This window comes from Austrofundulus limnaeus, unplaced genomic scaffold, assembly GCF_001266775.1.
Source record: "Austrofundulus limnaeus strain Quisiro unplaced genomic scaffold, Austrofundulus_limnaeus-1.0 Scaffold419, whole genome shotgun sequence".
Taxonomy (NCBI): Eukaryota; Metazoa; Chordata; class Actinopteri; order Cyprinodontiformes; family Rivulidae; genus Austrofundulus; species Austrofundulus limnaeus.
Genome location: NW_013952821.1, coordinates 335,795 through 337,343, shown reverse-complemented (window position 1 = coordinate 337,343; position 1,549 = coordinate 335,795). Strand labels below are relative to the sequence as shown.

Below are 1,549 nucleotides of genomic sequence, written 5' to 3'. Positions count from 1 at the left end.
TTGTAATAATGTGGAATGGCACAGGGAAAAAGTATTGAACATATGAAGAAAGGGAGGTGTAAAAGGCATGGAAACCAATACTTATTTTACTCGCTGTACCTTTTAACAAAGTTCCAAAAAAATCTGTCACTATAGAGCAAATAAACCTCGCTTTTAACTAATCAGAACAATTAAAGTGTTGCATTTATGAACCGATTCTTCTCTGTGTTTACCTTAGCAGCGATATGCTAGGTGAGTTAGCCATTAGCTGAGCAGCGCAAAGCTAAGCTAAGAGCTAACTGTAAAAAAGTCATTAAATCTGTGATTCTTCTTACCARCTGYRTGGTTTAGAACAACATCCTCCTGCTGATGGACACTCGGAGCTTTCATTTCCAGTTTATTCTCTGAAAGCAGACTTTCAGTCTTGYTCTGATGAAGAGACTCCACTTCGTTCATTACGTCCTTAAAAATTCTGGATGCTCGTTTGACATTAACCGGGCCTGAATCGACCAACAACGATCATGTTACACTGCAGCCGAGTTCATTCCTATCACTCTGGATCCACGTATGTATCATGGACCTAAGTAACACTTCATATCATTGTATTTCTACAATCAGTCTCCTTTTTATTCTCTCAAGTGCCGATCTGTTTAAAAACAAATGCATCTCCGCTGTATTTTGATCAGGCATTAACTCGGACACTCTTAGATTTGTTTTTTTCTCTGCTGCCACCTTGTGGAGGAAAGTAGCGCCTACATCCAAAAACTCAAATTTTCATGAATATTTAACTGAAACTGGGTGAAAATACRGTCAAAATCCACTGAAATTGTTTACAAAACGTGATACCGTCAGGTCTAAAACTTGGACCTGAATGGATTCTGAGAAATATCCTTAAAAAGCAAAATATTCTCAGTTAAAGATGATATTTGCCCCCTGCCTTTTTGAGTTTTAAAKAATAAKCTGTAAATTTCRGCAWGYTATWGCTGTTTTTGTGTTTGTTAAGGTTKATAAGATGTGGCGGCCAACTTGATTGAGAYTGACTCCAAAAGGTAAAGAGTTATTGATGTGCATTCAATGATTACATTGTTTCAGGAGATATTTTGCTGATAGTGATGATTGCAACAATTAATGCTAAAGTTTTAAGCAGATATGCCTAGTGCTCAAAGGTATGTGTTGAAATGACTCTCAGGTATTACAGTGAAGGTAAGATTTAATCTAGTCACACAACTTAACTACAGTATGTATTTCTAGTGAATAAACATGCTGGTCTAATTCAACTAACTTCATGGAAACATGACAGAATTTTTGTTTAATTAATTTCTAGAGAAATTCACAAGCTACAGCAGCAACAAGATTACACAAACAATTCTGTAAATTAAGTAAATAAAACTGAATAAAAAGAGCAAGAGTACGGTACATTAAAAAACGATGGGCTGTTTGGTGCTGAAGCTTCGGCACATGTACACACGTGGACAAAATTGTTGGTGCCCCTTGATTAATGAAAGAAAAACCCACAATGGTCACAGAAATAACTAGAATCTAATCAAAATCCTATGAAAATGAACAAATG

General features: G+C 36.1%; 1 protein-coding gene across 1 annotated transcript in view; it reads right to left on the bottom strand.

Annotated features, from left to right (window-relative positions):
• LOC106529037 (uncharacterized) overlaps nt 1–647 on the bottom strand; it is a gene marked incomplete in the record, with an annotated part of 8,253 nt that extends 7,606 nt beyond the window's left edge. Inside the window, 1 exon segment of the mRNA XM_014024369.1 lies at nt 323–647. Within this exon segment, the coding sequence (XP_013879823.1) occupies nt 323–435 (113 nt within the window).
• Between the last annotated feature and the right edge of the window lie 902 nt (nt 648–1,549).